Here is a 21,094-nt window from a genome sequence, read left to right on the forward strand (position 1 = left end):
ACAGTATTAGTAGTTATTGTCCACCCGCAAGCCCCCTCTTTCTCACTCTCTCTCACGCTCTCTCCCCACAGTGTCACACCAAACAGATGGAGGGGGAGGAGCTGCGTCTGGAGCTAGCCAATCAGAAGAGGAGCTGGTCGTCTGAGGAGAGAGGACTACGTCAGCGTTTGGTTGTCGTGGAGATGGAGCTGGAGGAAGTGAGGCGGGAGAAAGAGGAGTACCAGAAAGGAAGCATCCTCAACAACCTGGAAACTGTTGCCCTGGGCAACCAGGTAATGCCGAGTGACAGCTTGCCTCAAACCTAAGACTTTTAATCAACCCTAAACAAACAAAGACAGGAGACAATGAATGTAAATGGCAAAAAAATGTTTTTGGTGTTTTAGTTCAACTTTACTGGAATCCTCTTGTCAGATAGCCCACAAAACACTTTCGTAACAATGACATTTGAGGTCAGGGTATTTGTCAGCTTATTATAACAGATTTTACACTGCCATTACACAAACTTTTGTTGTGACCAGGTGTCTGCACTGAAGATTGACATCGCCAGCAGAAGGGATCCCATCGTCTGTGAAGAGGTAAACCGTCTCAGAATGAATGACAAGACATAGAGCAGTGGTTCCCAAACTAGGGGTTATGACCCCATGTGGCGTTGCCTGATGTGAAAATGTCGTCGCGGGATAATTTTTTAAAATCCTGAAGAAAAATATGTGTATAATTTTGTATAGAACAAAATGTATAATCGTATCGTTTTTGTGTCTCGAAATCATCAATTTGTAAGTCGCTCTGGATAAGAGCGTCTGCCAAATGACTTAAATGTAAAAGTAATTATGTAATTAACCTTAAAAATCTAAATGAAACTTATTCAAATGTAAAAGATACAATTCAACCAGAGAGCACCCTTTGCTCATGGGAAAGGGATGCACTTGTATTTTTTATTTTATTTAACTTGACCATTGCAGTGAGTCTATGTTCCATGGTTTTGATGTGTCTGTTGTGTCCACTTGTCCATATTAATGTTGGAAACAAGCAGCCCTATGTTTTCACCCAGAATCACATTTGTTTATTTTTCAAACTATAGCACACAATATTTCACATAAAGCAGGTTTTTAAAGGACTAAAGAGTTTAGTGTGCTTCATGTTTTTCTTTTTGCCTTGGAAAATCTGGTGCTGTATATTATCGTGATAATGGTATCATGCCAACCCTGGTCCATATACACCTCCCTCCCTCCAGAGTGAAATGGTGAGGCAGCTCCAGGAGGAAAACCTGTGTTTGAGGCAACAGCAGCTGTCCCTGGGCCTGAGGTCCGGTGGGGCAGGCGGGTACGGGCCAGGGCGTGGGGGGGTACAGGCGGGTAAGCTCAGTGCCCCTCTCAGTGCCCATCTCCTTCAGTCCAAACTGAAGCAAGCAGTGCAGTGTATCGCCCGTCTGACCAGGGACAAACAGCAACTGATTGAGATGGGCAACAGGCTCCGGGCACAACTGACCGACGCTGGACTGGAGGGTAGGACTGACGCACAGGAGGCTGCTGAGGGGAGGACGACTCATAGTAATAGCCGGAACAGAGCTAATGGATTGGAATCAAACACATGGAAACCATGTGTTTGATGTATTTGATACTATTCCACTAATTCCACTCCAGCCATTACCACACACCCGTCCTCTCCAATTAAAGTGCCACCAACCTACTCTGGACTGATGCTACTGTAGAAACACATACTAACAGCATTGCCATTCACAATACCATACCAGAGAATTAAAAGATACGACACTTTAGTTTACTCCAATTAGGGTAAGTATAGTAGGGTAGGATGGTTAGAGTAGGGAGAGAGGGAGGGTAGGGATGGTTAGGGTAGGGGTGGTTAGAGTAGGGAGAGAGGGAGGGTAGGGATGGTTAGGTTAGGGAGGGTATCGATGGTTAGAGTAGGGATGGTTATGGTAGGTAGGGTAGGGATGGTTAGGGTAGGTAGGGTAGGGATGTTAGGGTTGGGATGGTTATGGTAGGGGTAGGGATGGTTAGGGTAGGGATGGTAGGGTAGGGATGGTTATGGTAGGTAGGGTAGGGATGGTTATGGTAGGGATGGTTAGGGTAGGTAGGGTAGGGATGGTTAGGGTAGGGATTACTTAGGGTAGGGATTACTTAGGGTAGGGATGGTTAGGGTAGGGATGGTTATGGTAGGTAAGGTAGGGATGGTTAGGGTAGGGAGGGGAGGGATGGTTAGGGTAGGGTGATAGGGATGGGTAGGGAGGGGATGGTAGGGATGGTTGGGTAGAATAGGGATGTTAGGGTAGGGATGGTTATGGATGGTTATGGTAGGTAGGGTAGGGATGGTTAGGGTAGGTAGGGATGGTTAGGGTAGGGATGGTTATGGTAGGTAGGGTAGGGATGGTTATGGTAGGGATGGTTGGGTAGGGATGGTTAGGGTAGGGATGGTTGGGTAGGGATGGTAGGGTAGGGATGGTTGGGTAGGGATGGTTATGGTAGGGATGGTTGGGTAGGGATGGTTATGGTAGGGATGGTTGGGTAGGGATGGTTATGGTAGGGATGGTTGGGTAGGGATGGTTGGGTAGGGATGGTTAGGGTAGGGATGGTTGGGTAGGGATGGTTGGGTAGGGATGGTTATGGTAGGGATGGTTGGGTAGGGATGGTTAGGGTAGGGATGGTTGGGTAGGGATGGTTGGGTAGGGATGGTTGGGTAGGGATGGTTAGGTTCGGGAGGGTTGGGTAGGGGGGATAGTATATAGGGAAAAAAGTATAATAAGGGGGATTAGAAATTATGCGAACAATTAAATTGATAGACTAGGTTCTGTCTGCAATATTAAAGCCAATCATATTGCAAATGGCTGCTAGGCTATATAGACCAGATATCACATAACCAATACTGCATGATGACAGCTTAATCCCCCAGACTATGAATCTATTTTTAATTAGTCCGTGATAACAGTCTAATGTACACTCATTTGATTGGCCATGTTATGATAACAGTATAATGTAAACTCATTCGAATTGGCTTTGCAGGGAGTGTAAACAGGAAGTCCAGCTGTGTTGTGATTGGTCCGGCTGTGTTGTGATTGGTCCGGTGGTGTGGTAGTGTTGACAGGGACAGGAAGTATTCTCTGCCGTGTTGCTCTTCCACCCCGCCGGTCACCCTGATCCCTGCTGCCCCGCGGGATTATGGGTGATTCAGCAGAGATCACACGCAGCCCCAGGGGCCGGAGGAATAACACAAACACCCTGGACACCTCTGCTCTCCCTCACACACACACACACCAATGGAGGCTGCTGATGGGAGGACGGCTCATAATAATGGCTGGAATGGAGTGAATGGAATGGTAGCAAACACATTCACACCATTTCAGCCATTACACTCATTATTATGATCCATTCTCCCCCCTGCAGCCTCCACTGACACACACATACGTATACAGATTTCTCTCCTTGCTATTTTCTCACACTTATAACTCTGTTATTTCTCTCTCTTTCAGTTCTCCAGTCTGCTCCCAAAACCTCTCTAGACCCAGTGTCTATGGAGGCAGAGAGAGACCCATCTAGAGACACCCAGCACCAGCAGGGTCGGCTTTCTGCCCTAGAACAACTGCAGTACCAGCTCACCACACAGGTCTGATCACTCCTTGGTGTCAATGAGACAGTAGTGTGAAAGCTACATTGTCATATCTCAGGTTAGGACTGCAATGTAGATCCTCCAACTGCTCTTAAATTCAAGCAAAACTAAATGCATGCTCTTCAAGCGATCGCTGCTCGTACCCGCCCGCCTGTCTAGAATCACTACTCAGGATGGTTTTGACTTAGAGGATGTGGACAACTACAAATACCTAGGTGTCTAGAAACTATTACACTCGACGGAACGACTTGATTAGTGTAGTGTCAACATCGCAGCCACTGCCAGCTAGCCTACAAAGTCAACAACGCAGCCACTGCCAGCTAGCCTACTCCAGCAGTACTGTATCATTTCAATCATTTTAGTCAATAAGTTTCTTGCTACGTAAGCTTAACTTTCTGAACATTCGAGACGTGTAGTCCACTTGTCATTCCAATCTCCTTTGCATTAGCGTAGCCTCTTCTGTAGCCTGTCAACTATGTGTCTATCTATCCCTGTTCTCTCCTCTCTGCACAGACCATACAAACACTCCACACCGCGTGGCCGCGGCCACCCTAATCTGGTGGTCCCAGCGCGCACGACCCACGTGGAGTTCCAGGTCTCCGGTAGCCTCTGGAACTGCCGATCTGCGGCCAACAAGGCAGAGTTCACCTCAGCCTATGCCTCCCTCCAGTCCCTCGACTTCTTGGCACTGACGGAAACATGGATCACCACAGATAACACTGCTACTCCTACTGCTCTCTCTTCGTCCGCCCACGTGTTCTCGCACACCCGAGAGCTTCTGGTCAGCGGGGTGGTGGCACCGGGATCCTCATCTCTCCCAAGTGGTCATTCTCTCTTTCTCCCCTTACCCATCTGTCTATCGCCTCCTTTGAATTCCATGCTGTAACAGTTACCAGCCCTTTCAAGCTTAACATCCTTATCATTTATCGCCCTCCAGGTTCCCTCGGAGAGTTCATCAATGAGCTTGATGCCTTGATAAGCTCCTTTCCTGAGGACGGCTCACCTCTCACAGTCCTGGGCGACTTTAACCTCCCCACGTCTACCTTTGACTCATTCCTCTCTGCCTCCTTCTTTCCACTCCTCTCCTCTTTTGACCTCACCCTCTCACCTTCCCCCCTACTCACAAGGCAGGCAATACGCTCGACCTCATCTTTACTAGATGCTGTTCTTCCACTAACCTCATTGCAACTCCCCTCCAAGTCTCCGACCACTACCTTGTATCCTTTTCCCTCTCGCTCTCATCCAACACTTCCCACACTGCCCCTACTCGGATGGTATCGCGCCGTCCCAACCTTCGCTCTCTCTCCCCCGCTACTCTCTCCTCTTCCATCCTATCATCTCTTCCCTCTGCTCATACCTTCTCCAACCTATCTCCTGATTCTGCCTCCTCAACCCTCCTCTCTTCCCTTTCTGCATCCTTTGACTCTCTATGTCCCCTATCCTCCAGGCCGGCTCGGTCCTCCCCTCCCGCTCCGTGGCTCGACGACTCATTGCGAGCTCACAGAACAGAGCTCCGGGCAGCCGAGCGGAAATGGAGGAAAACTCGCCTCCCTGCGGACCTGGCATCCTTTCACTCCCTCCTCTCTACATTTTCCTCCTCTGTCTCTGCTGCTAAAGCCACTTTCTACCACTCTAAATTCCAAGCATCTGCCTCTAACCCTAGGAAGCTCTTTGCCACCTTCTCCTCCCTCCTGAATCCTCCTCCCCCTCCCCCCTCCCTCTCTGCAGATGACTTCGTCAACCATTTTGAAAAGAAGGTCGACGACATCCGATCCTCGTTTGCTAAGTCAAACGACACCGCTGGTTCTGCTCACACTGCCCTACCCTGTGCTCTGACCTCTTTCTCCCCTCTCTCTCCAGATGAAATCTCGCTTCTTGTGACGGCCGGCCGCCCAACAACCTGCCCGCTTGACCCTATCCCCTCCTCTCTTCTCCAGACCATTTCCGGAGACCTTCTCCCTTACCTCGCTCATCAACTCATCCCTGACCGCTGGCTACGTCCCTTCCGTCTTCAAGAGAGCGAGAGTTGCACCCCTTCTGAAAAAACCTACACTCGATCCCTCCGATGTCAACAACTACAGACCAGTATCCCTTCTTTCTTTTCTCTCCAAAACTCTTGAACGTGCCATCCTTGGCCAGCTCTCCCGCTATCTCTCTCAGAATGACCTTCTTGATCCAAATCAGTCAGGTTTCAAGACTAGTCATTCAACTGAGACTGCTCTTCTCTGTATCACGGAGGCGCTCCGCACTGCTAAAGCTAACTCTCTCTCCTCTGCTCTCATCCTTCTCGACCTATCGGCTGCCTTCGATACTGTGAACCATCAGATCCTCCTCTCCACCCTCTCCGAGTTGGGCATCTCCGGCGCGGCCCACGCTTGGATTGCGTCCTACCTGACAGGTCGCTCCTACCAGGTGGCGTGGCGAGAATCTGTCTCCTCGCCACGCGCTCTCACCCCTGGTGTCCCCAGGGCTCTGTTCTAGGCCCTCTCCTATTCTCGCTATACACCAAGTCACTTGGCTCTGTCATAACCTCACATGGTCTCTCCTATCATTGCTATGCAGACGACACACAATTAATCTTCTCCTTTCCCCTTCTGATGACCAGGTGGCGAATCGCATCTCTGCATGTCTGGCAGACATATCAGTGTGGATGACGGATCACCACCTCAAGCTGAACCTCGGCAAGACGGAGCTGCTCTTCCTCCCGGGGAAGGACTGCCCGTTCCATGATCTTGCCATCACGGTTGACAACTCCATTGTGTCCTCCTCCCAGAGCGCTAAGAACCTTGGCGTGATCCTGGACAACACCCTGTCGTTCTCAACCAACATCATGGCGGTGGCCCGTTCCTGTAGGTTCATGCTCTACAACATCCGCAGAGTACGACCCTGCCTCACACAGTAAGCGGCGCAGGTCCTAATCCAGGCACTTGTCATCTCCCGTCTGGATTACTGCAACTCGCTGTTGGCTGGGCTCCCTGCCTGTGCCATTAAACCCCTACAACTCATCCAGAACGCCGCAGCCCGTCTGGTGTTCAACCTTCCCAAGTTCTCTCATGTCACCCCGCTCCTCCGCTCTCTCCACTGGCTTCCAGTTGAAGCTCGCATCCGCTACAAGACCATGGTGCTTGCCTACGGAGCTGTGAGGGGAACGGCACCGCAGTACCTCCAGGCTCTGATCAGGCCCTACACCCAAACAAGGGCACTGCATTCATCCACCTCTGGCCTGCTCGCCTCCCTACCACTGAGGAAGTACAGTTCCCGCTCAGCCCAGTCAAAACTGTTCGCTGCTCTGGCCCCCCAATGGTGGAACAAACTCCCTCACGACGCCAGGACAGCAGAGTCAATCACCACCTTCCGGAGACACCTGAAACCCCACCTCTTCAAGGAATACCTAGGATAGGATAAGTAATCCTTCTCACCCCCCTTAAATGATTTAGATGCACTATTGTAAAGTGGCTGTTCCACTGGATGTCAGAAGGTGAATTCACCAATTTGTAAGTCGCTCTGGATAAGAGCGTCTGCTAAATGACTTAAATGTAAATGTTAAATGTCTAGTTAGACTGTAAACTCTCCTTCCAGACTCACATTAAGCACCCACCAGTCATATATCTAAGTATTTCCTTGGTAAAGCCCCTCATTATCTCAGCTCACTGGTCACCATAGCAGCATACACCCGTAGCACGTGCTCCAGCAGGTATACAGTGGGGCAAAAAAGTATTTAGTCAGCCACCAATTGTGCTAGTTCTCCCACTTAAAAAGATGAGGCCTGTAATTTTCATCATAGGTACACTTTAACTATGACAGACAAAATGAGAAAAAAAATCCAGAAAATCACATTGTAGGATTTTTAATTAATTTATTTGCAAATTATGATGGAAAATCAGTATTTGGTCAATAACAAAAGTTTATCTCAATACTTGTTATATACCCTTTGTTGGCAATGACAGAGGTCAAACGTTTTCTGTCAGTCTTCACAAGGTTTTCACATACTGTTGCTGGTATTTTGGCCCATTCCTCCATGCAGATCTCCTCTAGAGCAGTGATGTTTTGGGGCTGTTGCTGGGCAACACGGACTTTCAACTCCCTCCAAAGATGTTCTAAGGGGTTGAGCTCTGGAGACTGGCTAGGCCACTCCAGGACCTTGAAATGCTTCTTACGAAGCCACTCCTACGTTGCCCGGGCGGTGTGTTTGGGATCATTGTCATGCTGAAAAACCCAGCCACATTTCATCTTTAATGCCCTTGCTGATGGAAGGAGGTTTTCACTCAAAATCTCACGATACATGGCCCCATTCATTCTTTCCCTTACACGGATCAGTCGTCCTGGTCCCTTTGCAGAAAACCAGCCCCAAAGCATGATGTTTCCACCCCCATGCTTCACAGTAGGTATGGTGTTCTTTGGATGCAACTCAGCATTCTTTGCCCTCCAAACACGACGAGTTCTAGTTGTTTCATCTGACCATATGACATTGTCCCAATCTTCTTCTGGATCATCCAAATGCTCTCTAGCAAACTTCAGACGGGCCTGGACATGTCCTGGCTTAAGCAGGGGGACACGTCTGGCACTGCAGGATTTGAGTCCCTTACGGGGTAGTGTGTTACTGATGGTAGGCTTTGTTACTTTGGTCCCAGCTCTCTGCAGGTCATTCACTAGGTCCCCCGTGTGGTTCTGGGATTTTTGCTCACCGTTCTTGTGATCATTTTGACCCCACAGGGTGAGATCTTGCGTGGAGCCCCAGATCGAGGGAGATTATCAGTGGTCTTGTATGTCTTCCATTTCCTAATAATTGCTCCCACAGTTGATTTCTTCAAACCAAGCTGCTTACCTATTGCAGATTCAGTCTTCCCAGCCTGGTGCAGGTCTACAATTTTGTTTCTGGTGTCCTTTGACAGCTCTTTGGTCTTGGCCATAGTGGAGTTTGAAGTGTGACTGTTTAAGGTTGTGGACAGGTGTCTTTTATACTAATAACAAGTTCAAACAGGTGCCATTAATATAGGTAACGAGTGGAGGACAGAGGAGCCTCTTATAGAAGAAGTTACAGGTCTGTGAGAGCCAGAAATCTTGCTTGTTTGTAGGTGACCAAATACTTATTTTCCACCATAATTTGCAAATAAAAAAATTAAAAATCCTACAATGTGATTTTCTGGTTTTTCTTTTCTAATTTTGTCTGTCATAGTTGAAGTGTACTTATGATGAAAATTACAGGCCTCTCATCTTTTTAAGTGGGAGAACTTGCACAATTGGTGGCTGACTAAATACTTTTTTGCTCCACTGTATTTCACTGGTCACCCCCAAAGCCAATTGCTCCTTTGGCCGCCTTTCCTTCCAGTTCTTTGCTGCCAATGACTGGAATGAATTACAAAAGTCACTGAAGCTGGAGAACCATATCTCCCTCACGAGCTTTAAGCATCAGCTGTCAGAGCAGCTTTCCGATCATTGCACCTGTACATAGTCCATCTGTACATATCCCACCCAACTACCTCATCCCCATATTATTATTATTTTTGCTCCTTTGCACCTCAGTATCTCTACTTGCACATTCATCTTCTGCACATCTATCACTCTCATGTTTAATTGCTAAATTGTCATTATTTTGCCACTATGGCCTATTTATTGCTTTACCTCCCTAATCTTACTACAAATGCAAACACTGTATATAGATTTTTTTCTATTGTGTTATTGACTGTACGTTTGTTTATCCCATGTGTAATTCTGTGTTGTTTGTGTCGCATTGCTTTGCTTTATCTTGGCCAGGTCGCAGTTGTAAATGAGAACTTGTTCTCAACTGGCCTACCTGGTTAAATAAAGGTGAAAAATAAAATAGAAAAGGATCAGTACTCTGTGTGACCATCAGAGGGAGCACCAGAGTAAACCATGATTCTCTTCAGGAGCTGCAGTATGCCCAGAGGGAGCAGAGGAAGGGGGCTCCTATCATGGTGAGGCCTCTCCTCTCAGAGAGCAAGAGTGGAGACAGAGACAGGGTCATCAACCCCTGGGGCCAGGGGCACAAGGACACAGACAGACATGAGGTAATAACAGTAATGTCTGTCTACAGTGTCAGATACCACCTGACCTGAGGACCAATACTGCAAGAGCTTGGCTTCTCAACTCACTTCAATAGACAGAGTTGATGTCTTGCCATTTATCCCTCTGCCATTTTCTGGTTGCTAAAATTCTAATAGTTCACCTAATTTCAGTTTATGTGACTAAAAAGCAAGTATAGTGTAGAGAATCATTGTACTATCTAAACTGCTGTGAAATATATTTTCAATAACCAACAATGTTGTATTTTCAGCTGCTTGATAATAAAAGATGCAAAAATAAAACTTAAGAACGGGACGCATAGAAATAATCACATAGAACATATCTGCTGCTTCTTAGACTTGCTTTCAATGAGAGTGACAGATCTATAACATATGTCTATGTGAATTTGGTCCGTCCCCAAAAAGTTACATATTGCATTATTAACTATAGCAACAGAGAAAACATAGCACTGGTATCATACTCAGTTTAACATTATGTGCAAAATGTAATATTACTTATTTACACCTGAGTAAGAAGTTGTTAAGTAAAACAAAGACAGTGTCTTCACTTCATCTTCTCTCCTCTTCCTCAGCGTCCTAGGACTAAAGAGAACACCCCACCTATCAGCCAATCCCAGAGCTCCCTGCAGCTGGACCTCGGGTCAGGAACCGCTTCCAGCCCGTCAGGTCCTCTACTGCTGTCGTCGGTGGCGACGGAGGGTTCACTGAGGGAGGTGTGGCAGATACTAGACAGAGGTCTCAGCCCCTCCATACTCACACCCCGGGAGAGCTGTTCTGAGAGAGGTGAGAGTTTACCTGGAGACATTGAGGTACCATTGAAGGTATTTGTCTAATTACTTGTCAGCGCTCTCCTTTCTCTCTTTCTTTCTCCCCCCCTGTGAGTCACACCATTATAAACCCACTGGTGTGTCTGCATTCCTATGGCCATTTAGCACTTAGCGGAGTATCTGGTACAGGAAGTCCAGTATCACTCTTTCATGACACACACACACTAATAACTAGGCCTCAGACCGAAAGGCTATTTGTATGAGATGATGATAATAGTGTTTATCATTTCACCTAGCTGAGGTTAAAGTAAAGACAGAGTTGCAGTCTGGCCACAGAGGAGGAGGGAGGTTGCCCAACTGGTGGCCTTGTATATGTCCCAAATAGCACCCTTTTCCCTAGTGCACTACTTTTGACCAGAGCCCTATGGGCCCTGGACAAAATGAGTGCACTACATGGGGAATATGGTGCCATTTGGGACGCACCCTTGAGTCTGGGGCCAGATCACAGCGGTGACAGGGTGAAGGCTCTGACCAGGGACTCTGTTCTGCACTGGGAACAGTTTCTCAATCAGTGGACAGGGGAGCCACTCATGGGTTAGGTCTGGCTCTGTTGACACTGGTGTTGTTTGCAGAGCCCACGGCACTGGCCAGGCCTGGCTGACACCAACACAGCCACCGCCTGCTAGAAGAAATGCTGACTGATAGCCTGGATCTATTGCTGCGTGTTCGTATGTGTCTTGCCTCAGCAGCAGCCGCTGCAACAGGTCACAGACAGTAGTGAAGGTCATCCAACACAGTGTCCATCTTTCAGATTGGATTTAGAACAGAGGCATTGCATCACAGTTGGCCCAGCAGTAGACTGCCAAGGGTTTCCACATTATGCTGAGTAAACGTAGAGAAGAACACACAGGGCTCTCACGTGTGAGGAGAATGGGGCTGGGGGGGGCATGCAACAAGTGTATTCCATCAGAGACTTCAACAAAGAGGATTGTGGTATATACCAATATCATAATTGCTGGGTAAATGAGAGGAAAGCAATCTTTAGACGCGTTGGTATAGATAGGCAATCTTTAGACGCGTTGGTATAGTTAGGCAATCTTTAGACGCGTTGGTATAGTTAGGCAATCTTTAGACGCGTTGGTATAGTTAGGCAATCTTTAGACGCGTTGGTATAGATAGGCAATCTTTAGACGCGTTGGTATAGATAGGCAATCTTTAGACGCGTTGGTATCGTTAGGCAATCTTTAGACGCGTTGGTATCGTTAGGCAATCTTTAGACACGTTGGTATCGTTAGGCAATCTTTAGACGCGTTGGTATCGTTAGGCAATCTTTAGACGCGTTGGTATAGATAGTCAATCTTTAGACGCGTTGGTATAGTTAGGCAATCTTTAGACGCGTTGGTATAGATAGGCAATCTTTAGACGCGTTGGTGAGGATAAGGAACGTCCATAAAGGTGTCCATGTTGAATTGTGTTGTTACGAACACATACTTACTTAGTATTCAGTACTCTGTCAGGAGAGGGGATAATGGTAACCATGGTGTTGTACAGTAGTAAAGATAATGGAGATGTTGGTGCAATAAGCCTCTGCCTCTCTGTGTCTCTGTGCGGTGGAGAGAGATTCAGATAAGCACAATGTGAGCTCTGTCTCTAGGCAGCCATGCAGGCGCTCTGCACCGCAGTCACTTTCGGTGGCAGTCCCTTAGGCCTCATCCTCGCAGATGCTTTCAGTGCTGCCCGTTACATTGTATTCAACCTCAAATACCTTGCAGGGGGTTGGATTTCACAGCCAGCAGACTTTTCATTGCTAACATTTTGAAAGGCGTCTCAGGTTGGAAATAATGTCCTTGATCAGGCAGCACTGAGTGAGTGTGTCTGTGTTTCTCTGTGGGAATAAGCCCTCATTCACTGTCTGTTTGGAACTGAGGGAGACAGGCACTGTACTGAAACACACAGTCTCACTCAATGTCTCATTCTGCCCATGAAACATCCTTTTTCAAGGCTGGAATTGAATTTCTACACATCTGCACCCAGGTGATGGTGAGCTGAATGAACCTAGCCCTGGGGACCAGGCAGTGGGGGTGAAGGGGTGCAGAGCACCTGTCCTGGAGAGGATGACACCAGCCAGGCCATCTGCCACCGCCAGGAAGACCAAGACTAGTGTGAGGGGGGGCAAGATCAGGAACTACAATATCAAATACTGATGGAGACTTTCTGGTAGGCTAACAGAATTCAACACAATTGGTAACTGTTGGTACCTGGTACCAAATGTTGCCTTGTGGTGCTTGATTTAACGAATACCAACATACCTAGTAGGTAGAAATTACAAGTAAATACCTTGTCATTTCTGTACTGTAAACTAGAGTGTTACTATAATATCAGAGGCTAATGCAGAAGGTAATAGATATTGCGTGGGTGGTGCCAAGCTGGTTCTGCTCTAGCCAGGCTAGTTTGTCTTGGCATGGCCACCAGGGGAGTGGTGCTGACAGCAGATCCAGTCTGGCACCCAGATTAGGTAGATAGTTACTATCTGCTCAGGCCAGGGGGAACCACTTGGCCTTACACCTCAGGAAAGAGAGAATTCATTGAAGTTCTTACTGGGCTTCCTTTCACTGATGCTCATACTGAAAAGCACAATTTTGTACCTTCTCATGTTTTTCTCTCACCATGACAAATCAACTGTTAGGTGCTCTTGTTGTATGGGTCCTGAACAGGCCTTGATATCTGTGTTGATTTTATACCAAATCATGAAGTTGTGATTGTTCCAATAAAACATTAATTCAAATTTAAATTTTTTAGAAATGTTCCTTTATTGAAAAGGTGTTACAGCAAACCAGAATTGTTACAATTTGACCTTGAAAAGGGATCTTATGAAATATGAATTAACACATTATGTACATATTTCCACATGTTTTCTACAGATTATCTTGGTTAGTAAATAAGTACAGTCCAAGATATTGACAGAACAGTACAAAGTAAGTTGAGGTTATTCTCTACATCATGCCATCATCCACATGCCATTTTCACCATTGAACTCTAGTAACCCCAACAGTCAGGCAGCATTTCTGATTACATCACCATCCTTGCTGCCCTGGCAACAAGCTCCTCCCCTCACTGTCATCACATCACCCTATCTCCTAGCAACACCCTCACATCCACGCTGATTGGAGGTGCCCACACACCCCTGCTCTGTGATTGGTTCATTTTCACGTTTGTAAAATATCACAACTATGATCACAGCTGGCACGATTTGGGTGTGTGCTACCTGGTTTGTCAGCCTGACTGTACATTCGCCATAATAATCTATTTCAGGTGGGTTGATATGGTTGCTCCTCAAGTACAACCTACAGAAGAAATGCCTACTGACTAAGTTTGGGTAAAATACCCATTAATAATATATAAAAACATACATGACTAAGCACAAACTATTTTATAAACTATAAAATACGTATTTAGTTATTTATGAACATTTATACTCATAAGCATTAAAATTCATGAACATTTACATGTTTATGTATAAAGCATTTATAAGTAATTATAAACATTTTATAATGACGTATTGGTGGAAGTTATTATAAAGTATTACCAAACCTCTTGTTAAACAATATAAAAGACTGAATACTTGGGTGCAATAAAATAAATGATTATCTTTCTATACATGCAAAACAATGGATATACAATATTTCAATGATTTAAAAAAACAAGAAGTTATAGATGACTCCTTCAATTCGTACAGGTGATTGAACACATGCATTGATAGATATATCATTATATTCAACATAGTGTTGGCCTAATCTGCACTAGTAGACTTCCAAATGCTTTACACATGCTGTAAAGAATACATTAATTCATTATTAATAGGATAGGGGGAAATATTTACCTTGTGTAGGCTAAATCCACCATTATTTAATGGTATATCCATCTCCAATAAATTGCATTGTCAAAAATCATACATTTGTGAATAAAAAGGGGAAAAATCTAATTGATCAAGATTGTCAAATGTGTTTCCCAAAGTCCATGGACTATTGCATGTGTCCTCCTTTCTGCAAGATTTCGAAATTAGTTATTGTTCAATCAGTGTGAAATCTGAACACAGCTCAGACCTGTAAGTGATGGTTCTGCGCTTTGAACTTGAGTGATGAACTTGGACTTGGCTTTGAGCTTTATCAATATAATGGGGCGGGGGAAACCGAGCTAGGCTCCCGGTGCACTCGCACATAGGATACATCCAATGCTATCCGAATGTACTACAGTAACCTTTCCATCGCTTTCTTCCGTTTTTTTCCGAAACTACAGCGTTCAGCGAATCACCCCATCACTGGCTGAGACTGTGAGCCCTGCCTCTTTTCTCATTGGACTGGACAGCCTATCCAAGCTGTCAGCCCATGTGGCGTGGCCGGGGAGAGCATGTCAGACATTTAAATTAAATAGAGAAAGGGAATCAAAGAAGCGAGAGAAATTGGAAGGGCTAGGCAGGGAACGGGAAGAGCTCGCGATTCCTCCCGAACAACTGTAGCACGGACACATCACAGGCAAGCGCGCTCTCACCGACGGAAGATAAGGGATTATCGAGGGAATTTTTGATAACGTTAAACGTTTCTTTACTAATATTTCTCTCATTTTGGTGGTTTCTACAGATATTAAAACACCTAAATACAGGTAAGTTGTTCTGATATTGCTAGACTAGCAATGTTATAGCTTCTTCATCAAGTTAGCCGGTGAGATGTTCCCTTATGATGACCGGCGTCGTAGCAATAAACATAGATTTCCTCGATATCAGCTGGCTTGTTTTTTAAAATCAATTACTACACTTTCTCGTTACAATGTTCATGCATTGTAAGAGTTACATCAACTACCTTGACTTATTCTCAAAAATAGTGACATTTTATGTAGGCTAGGTAAAGATTTTGGTCGCCATCCCCTGCTGAGATGTTGCTTCCTCTAACCAATGGTTGCGTGGAACGTCATCGGCCGGGTAATCGACTGAAAGACTGCTGTAACATGTGGTGGTTAGCTGCTACGTGAAATACCTAGCCTAGCGTCTAACCTGGCAGGCGCCAGCCTGGGCAAAGGAACGCTCTCATAGGTTCAGGCGCAATTTCAATAGTGATGCCTGCCACTGCGAAGGCTAGCAGTTGAGTTGCTATATGTTCATCACTACCTGGATGCCAACACGTTTTAATCAATTAAATGGTCTCAATTTGGGAGTAGCAGGAGATAATCGAGCGAAGTATTGACCTATAGGGCCCAGTAACAATGGTTTGATTAGCTATGACAACAGCAAAGCGTCATTAATAATTCAATTAATTTAGTTTTTTGGGGGGTGTTGATGCCTGGGATAGTATTGAATTGGATGCCTCTCCTTTTGAGAGCTTTTTTTCTGGTGCTGCTCTTTCTGATATATTTTGGTTACATTTTCTGCATGGCTAGTAGGAGGTGAGCATGATGTATTTTACGCACCCTCTTAGTCTAATTGCAAGACAGTTATTTGATGAGTCATATTGTAAAACTCATGCCTGTATCCGTGTCTCTGAAGACAATCACTTTCACTCAGCCACAGTCACCTTCTGAACTTCACTTAAAGGGAACTTTGTGTGGAAGTATCTTTTGGTATTTGTTTAATTAGTCCATATCTTAAACTTGATTGCTGAATTGCAAAACATTTTAGGACCGTATCAACAGTGGACTAATGAAACCACAAATACCAAAATATAGTTTGAGTGGTATTTTCCTTGAATATTTCAAATAGGCCTTATATTTGAAATAGGCCTTGGCTAGTCCAAAAGGTTTAGCATGAATCTGAGGTTTTGTGCCTAAGACTTGGAAAAGAGAGCACCTAATCTAACCACTAGTCTCTGGACCTTGTGGGCTCAGGGTAAGAGTTGAATACCCCTTGCTTACCCAGATGAGTATCGCATTAGAAATGGACATCAATGTTTGGTGAGCCTACCCATCCCAGCACCAGCCAGGACCCTAGCTCTCTTTATATCAGGACTCTCCAACCTTGTTCCTGAAGAGCTACCATCCTGTAGATTTTCACTAAAACCCTAATCTAGCATACTTGATTCTAATAATTAGCTGGTTGATAAGCTGAATCAGGTTAGTTACAACTGGAGTCAGATTGAAAAGCTACAGGAGGTTAGCTCTACAGGAACAAGGTATAGTCTCCCTGAGTGAACAGGCTGGTGCTTTTTTTGCCTACTTGACAGGTATGTCATCGAGGCCCAGGATGAAATGTCCTGGCTTCTAGAGATGTATGTAGTCTTTAACTTCAGCAGAATTTGTCATACATCATGTTATTGCTATGTATAACAAATCCAGATACTTTTCATGTGTTTTAGTATCTATGTGACAAGTTGAGCCAAGTCAATTACTAGTATGTTCTATTTGAGGCAGGTGATACTATGCTACCCTGGTTGGTGTATGGCTTAGATTTGAACAGATTATTATTTATATTTTTTATAGATTGTCAATCAATACAGTTTCATTGTAATCTGTACAAGAATACCATTATTCTCTTCCTGTACAGATGTTGGTCTGTGTCACTCCCTCATAGGTTGAGTTATTATATTACACAAAATGGCTGTGGAGGACAGCGGGAGACGGGAGGACAGACAGAAAAAATGACAGACAGACTGAGTGAGCGGGGGAGAGACAGATGCACCAAGAGACGGAGAGAGAAACACACACAGGAAGGCTGTGTGCTTTGTCATCCATGGCATGGTGTCACTGTACAGTAGTTGTCATTGTGTTGCATAAGTAGATATCCAACACATGTAATCAATCAAGGCCCTGCTTTACAGTGATGAGATTCAGGTCAGGTAGATGATAATCCACCTTAATCCCTGTAGGTTTACTAGGCTACTTTACGAACCTGCTCCTACCCAGCCCTCTATGGCCAGGCAGGGTGATACTCTATAGGCGGAGGAGTGAAGGGTGATTCTCATGAAACTGGCGCTTGACCCAAATAATTCCTCTTGGATCACCAAGATTAGATCTGTATTTTTCTATTTCAGAAATGTTTATTTTTCATCTTCCAAACCTGCTTATTCTTACCATAATCCACCAATATTTCGGAAATATTAAGAAATGTAATTTATACTTTAGCAATTTTGGCTTAATCTGATAGTGCCTTTTTTTCTTTATGCTTTAAGTACATTGAATGTGGTTTATACACCCATATTTCTTGACCACTCCTACTTAATCACATAACTGACGTTAGTTACCAGCACACCCATTGACTATACATTAGAATTCATTTATTATCATTACCGAAATGAAGGTTCTCGTTACCTAAACTGACCTAAAATTGATGTCGTAAGGACAAATGTGTGTTTTGATAATGAGCCCCTTAGAGCAATTTGCAAGTAATAGGAGATGGCAAGTTGGTACGGTAATGTTTTTTTCCAATTTGAGCTTTTTTGTAATTTTGGTAATGAAACGGTCAAGTGTCATAAAGAGGGGGTTTGAGAATAAGATCCTCATTCTTAAGGCATATAAGTGAAGAAATTCAACAAACTTGTGCTCGTCTAAGGACGATGATGTTCTAGATGATGCATAATGTGAATTAAACTTTACAAAAAAAAATTTGCAGCAACTTGAAAAAGTTTTAGGGTAATGAAAAAACATGTTCACAGATGGTGTTTTTGCGTAATCAATATTATTGTTTCATGTAAACTTCAACTAGTATACAATTTGTATGATTTATGGACAGTACAGCAACGTATGCGTTTATATATAATTTGTATTTTTTTTATTCAAATAAGTTTGGCTTTTCTAATGTAGAATTGTATAAATTGACCTGAGAATTTAATCTGGACACATTTTGGTAATGAGAATTTAGTGTGAAAATGTTCAAAATTAAGGTGAAAATTTAATCAAATAAGACACTGTGCCATAAACAAGGCATCTTAGCTTTCAGATTGATAATTGATTGTTGCAGATGCATCATGGTTATCTAACTCAATTTGCTACTGCCATGGTTTAAAAAAAAACTGCTATGACATCCTGATACTCTTACAGATGCATGGCCACTGCTCACAGGAAGCTGACTTCTCAGCCAATAACAATACCAGATGTGCAGGCGTTTGTTCCAAGGCAGCACTAACAAACATGATCTCGGCCTGAAATGACATAACCTCTCTTTCCATGTGTACTACACACTTTCGAGTTAGACAGGTTTGTATTTATCCTTGGCTAGGCATTCAGACTTTAGTCTTCTCCTAGCAAGGTATTTACCTGACAATGTGCCCTAGGCTTGTAGAATGTAGGTAAATAATGCAAGCGACTTCAATGGCTAATTCCTCTGAACAGAGAACCCCCCCCCCCCCCCCAGATTCATAATGAATACATTACAAAGGATGAAGAAGCAATGGGTGTACTCCAAGCAGCAGCTCCATACTAGTCAGACATAGAGAACTGATGCTGTATACTGGTTGTTGCGGTGGGATTGGCATGGGGGGGGGGGTGGCTTTTGATCATTTTATTGGATTCCTCATGTCTTACTCATTGTTATGAAGATTTATGGCCCAAATCTGATGTTGTGTTATATGAATCGTATAAAATAAAGGGCCAATTTGGGAGCATCAAATTATATTCCAGCAAAGTAATGTTTCAGGAATGCTAATTTTATGTTTCTAACTACAAAAACAATTTCGGAACAATCTGAGATGGTGGGGGTTATGAAATGACCCTATTGTATGTTACAGTCGGGGGGGGGTATTTAGTCAGCCACCAATTGTGCAAGTTCTCCCACTTAAAAAGATGAGAGGCCTGTAATTTTCATCATATGTACACTTCAACTATGACAGACAAAATGAGAAAAGAATTCCAGAAAATTACATTGTAGGATTTTTAATGAATTTATATGCAAATTATGGTGGAAAATAAGTATTTGGTCACCTACAAACACGCAAGATTTCTGGCTCTCACAGACCTGTAACTTCTTCTTTAAGAGGCTCCTCTGTCCTCCACTCGTTACCTGTATTAATGGCACCTGTTTGAACTTGTTATCAGTATAAAAGACACCTGTCCACAACCTCAAACAGTCACACTCCAAACTCCACTGTGGCCAAGACCAAAGAGCTGTCAAAGGACACCAGAAACAAAGTTGTAGACCTGCACCAGGCTGGGAAGACTGAATCTGCAATAGGTAAGCAGCTCGGTTTGAAGAAATCAACTGTGGGAGCAATTATTAGGAAATGGAAGACATACAAGACCACTGGTAATCTCCCTCGATCTTGGGGCTCCACGCAAGATCTCACCCCTTGGTGAGAAAATGATCACAAGAACGGTGAGCAAATATCCCAGAACCACACGGGGGGACCTAGTGAATGACCTGCAGAGAGCTGGGACCAAAGTAACAAAGCCTACCATCAGCAAGGGCATTGAATATGAAACGTGGCTGGGTCTTTCAGCATGACAATGATCCCAAACTCACCGCCCGGGCAACGAAGGATTGGCTTCGTAAGAAGCATTTCAAGGTCCTGGAGTGGCCTCGCCAGTCTCCAGATCTCAACCCCATAGAAAATCTTTGGAGGGAGTTGAAAGTCCGTGTTGCCCAGCAACAGCCCCAAAACATCACTGCTCTAGAGGATATCTGCATGGAGGAATGGGCCAAAATACCAGCAACAGTGTGTGAAAACCTTGTGAAGACTTACAGAAAACGTTTGACCTCTGTCATTGCCAACAAAGGGTATATAACAAAGTATTGAGAAACTTTTGTTATTGTCCAAATACTTATTTTCCAGCATAATTTGCAAATAAATTAATTAAAAATCCTACAATGTGACTTTCTGGAATTCTTTTTCTCATTTTGTCTGTTATAGTTGTAGTGTACCTATGATGAAAATTACAGGATCTCATCTTTTTAAGTGGGAGAACTTGCACAATTGGTGGCTGACTAAATACATTTTCCCCCCACTGTATATAGTACGCTGTGTTATTGGGAAGGTGGGGGACTCTCAGTTCCATTCAAATATATTTTGTTGAGTTATCAGGGAATGTAGCTATGCTTCAGTGGATGGACACACTGGCTAAAGAACTCACTGGACTCTGTATTCAGATGCTACACACAGACACACACTGCTGCCAGTCATCTGGAGTTATGAAAATGTGCTGCAATCACAGTAACCAATCGCATGATGTTATTACAGAGGAACGGAGCGTGCAGTCCTTAGTTTTTCTTATTGTCTCTGTACAGATTTAGTTAGCCCATCGGACAGTGAGAGTTAACGTAGTTAGCCAATTAAGAGTGGTGATGATGTAGGCCCACACTGGCTCACTGTCCAATGGGCTTACTTTAAATCTGTAAGGTGTTCTTCAATGTTGGTCCTATGCACCCACAGGGTGTGCACTGTGCAGGCTTTTGTTCTATCCCAGTTAACAAACCTATAGCCTTTTAGCCTATGAAGTGCGTGGTAATTTGAATTCATGCGGACCAGAACAAAAGCCCTGTAGCTTTCCATGTTTGAAGAGTGAGGAGTGCTGTAACACTCCTATTATGGGGTCATCAGTACTGTAGGGGCTCGGTTCCACCAGCTGTATTGTGTTGGTGCCCCTGCCCTGTGTGAGGGCTCTAACAGTAGGCTGCTGTGTGTTCAACTAGGGATCCGTTAGCTACAACTTGGAGTAGAGAGCTTCACTGCATCAATCAGTGAACTG

The 21,094-nt window shown here is 44.6% G+C and overlaps 2 protein-coding genes across 4 annotated transcripts in view; both read left to right on the plus strand.

Annotated features, from left to right (window-relative positions):
* ccdc57 (coiled-coil domain containing 57) overlaps window positions 1-13,223 on the plus strand; it is a 36,363-nt gene extending 23,140 nt beyond the window's left edge. For 2 of the 3 annotated variants that reach the window (XM_064950395.1, XM_064950396.1), the window contains 7 exons: window positions 72-272; window positions 519-575; window positions 1,232-1,502; window positions 3,485-3,618; window positions 9,510-9,650; window positions 10,238-10,448; window positions 12,467-13,223. In XM_064950395.1, the coding sequence (XP_064806467.1) occupies window positions 72-272; window positions 519-575; window positions 1,232-1,502; window positions 3,485-3,618; window positions 9,510-9,650; window positions 10,238-10,448; window positions 12,467-12,636 (1,185 nt within the window). In that variant the 3' untranslated portion in view covers window positions 12,637-13,223. Of the gene's footprint in view, window positions 1-71; window positions 273-518; window positions 576-1,231; window positions 1,503-3,484; window positions 3,680-9,509; window positions 9,651-10,237; window positions 10,449-12,466 lie in introns of those variants that run through there. The other variant, XR_010452839.1, reaches the window with a different exon arrangement.
* Window positions 13,224-14,547: 1,324 nt separating this feature from the next.
* Window positions 14,548-21,094, plus strand: part of fasn (fatty acid synthase) — a 30,768-nt gene continuing 24,221 nt past the window's right edge. Inside the window, 1 exon segment of the mRNA XM_064950398.1 lies at window positions 14,548-15,091. The gene's annotated coding sequence lies outside the window, so the exon portion shown is untranslated.

This window comes from Oncorhynchus masou, chromosome 31 (assembly GCF_036934945.1).
Source record: "Oncorhynchus masou masou isolate Uvic2021 chromosome 31, UVic_Omas_1.1, whole genome shotgun sequence".
NCBI classification, from domain to species: domain Eukaryota; kingdom Metazoa; phylum Chordata; class Actinopteri; order Salmoniformes; family Salmonidae; genus Oncorhynchus; species Oncorhynchus masou.